The 820-nt window shown below is 69.3% G+C and overlaps 1 protein-coding gene across 1 annotated transcript; it reads left to right on the top strand.

The window, feature by feature from the left end:
- Positions 1-203: 203 nt before the first annotated feature.
- LOC121355700 (ryanodine receptor 1-like) lies at positions 204-803 on the top strand (the record flags this gene model as incomplete). The annotated part of the gene is made up of 3 exons (XM_041471347.1): positions 204-335; positions 435-606; positions 701-803. Coding segments are annotated over exons 1-3 (340 nt in total), but the record flags the coding sequence as incomplete, so codon positions are not given.
- Positions 804-820: the final 17 nt, after the last annotated feature.

The following is an 820-nucleotide window of genomic DNA, read 5'->3' as shown; positions in this document are numbered from 1 at the left end:
TGGGGGAGGACCCCAGGGGTCACCGCGAAGGCTGGGACGTGGGGAGATTTTGGGGGTCTCCATGGCGGTTCCTGCTGGGGGGTTTTGGAGCATCCGGGGGGGAGATTCCGGGGGTCCCTTTGAGGAGTCCCCTGTGGGGGATGGGACAGTGGAGGGTCCCCAAAGCTCCAATTCCAACCCCCGCATGGCCCTGCCCAGCCTCAGGGGGACTTTGGGGGGTCCCGAGGAGGGGACGTGGCCCCGCCGACCCCCCCTTGTCCCCCCCAGGAGATGGCAGAGCAGGTGGGGGAGGCTCAGAAGGAAGAGGAGCCCCCGGCCGAGACCGAGAAAGCCGAGTAAGGAGAGAGAGGGGGGAATTTGGGGAGGGGTCCCTGCCCCGCGGGGGGGCTCCGGGGGTATCCCCGAGCCCCCCGCCCACGGCCGCTGTCCCCCAGCACAGAGAACGGGGAGAAGGGCGGGGGTCCCGAGGTTGCCGAGGAGGGGCCGGAGCCCCGCGCCCCCCCCCCGAAGCGGCGCAAGTCGGTGCCCCGGGAGCGCCGGGAGCCCCCGGCCGAGGGGGGCTTCGACTTCTGGGGAGAGCTGGAGGTGCAGAGGGTCAAGTTCCTGGTAAGGGGGGGCCGGGGGTGTCAGGGGAGGGGGGTTTGGGGGTGTCTCGAGGGGATTTGGGGAGGCCCTGGATTGGTTGGTTGCCCTCCCCCAGAATTACCTGTCGAGGAATTTCTACAACCTGCGGTTCCTGGCGCTGTTCCTGGCCTTCGCCATCAACTTCATCCTCCTCTTCTACAAGGTGCGGGGGTTTGGGGGTCCTGGGGGGTCCTGG

Source organism: Pyrgilauda ruficollis, unplaced genomic scaffold (assembly GCF_017590135.1).
Source record: "Pyrgilauda ruficollis isolate IOZ18807 unplaced genomic scaffold, ASM1759013v1 scaffold2645, whole genome shotgun sequence".
Lineage (NCBI taxonomy): Eukaryota > Metazoa > Chordata > Aves > Passeriformes > Passeridae > Pyrgilauda > Pyrgilauda ruficollis.
Note: the sequence above shows the minus strand (reverse complement) of the source record. Positions and strands in the feature narration are given on the sequence as shown.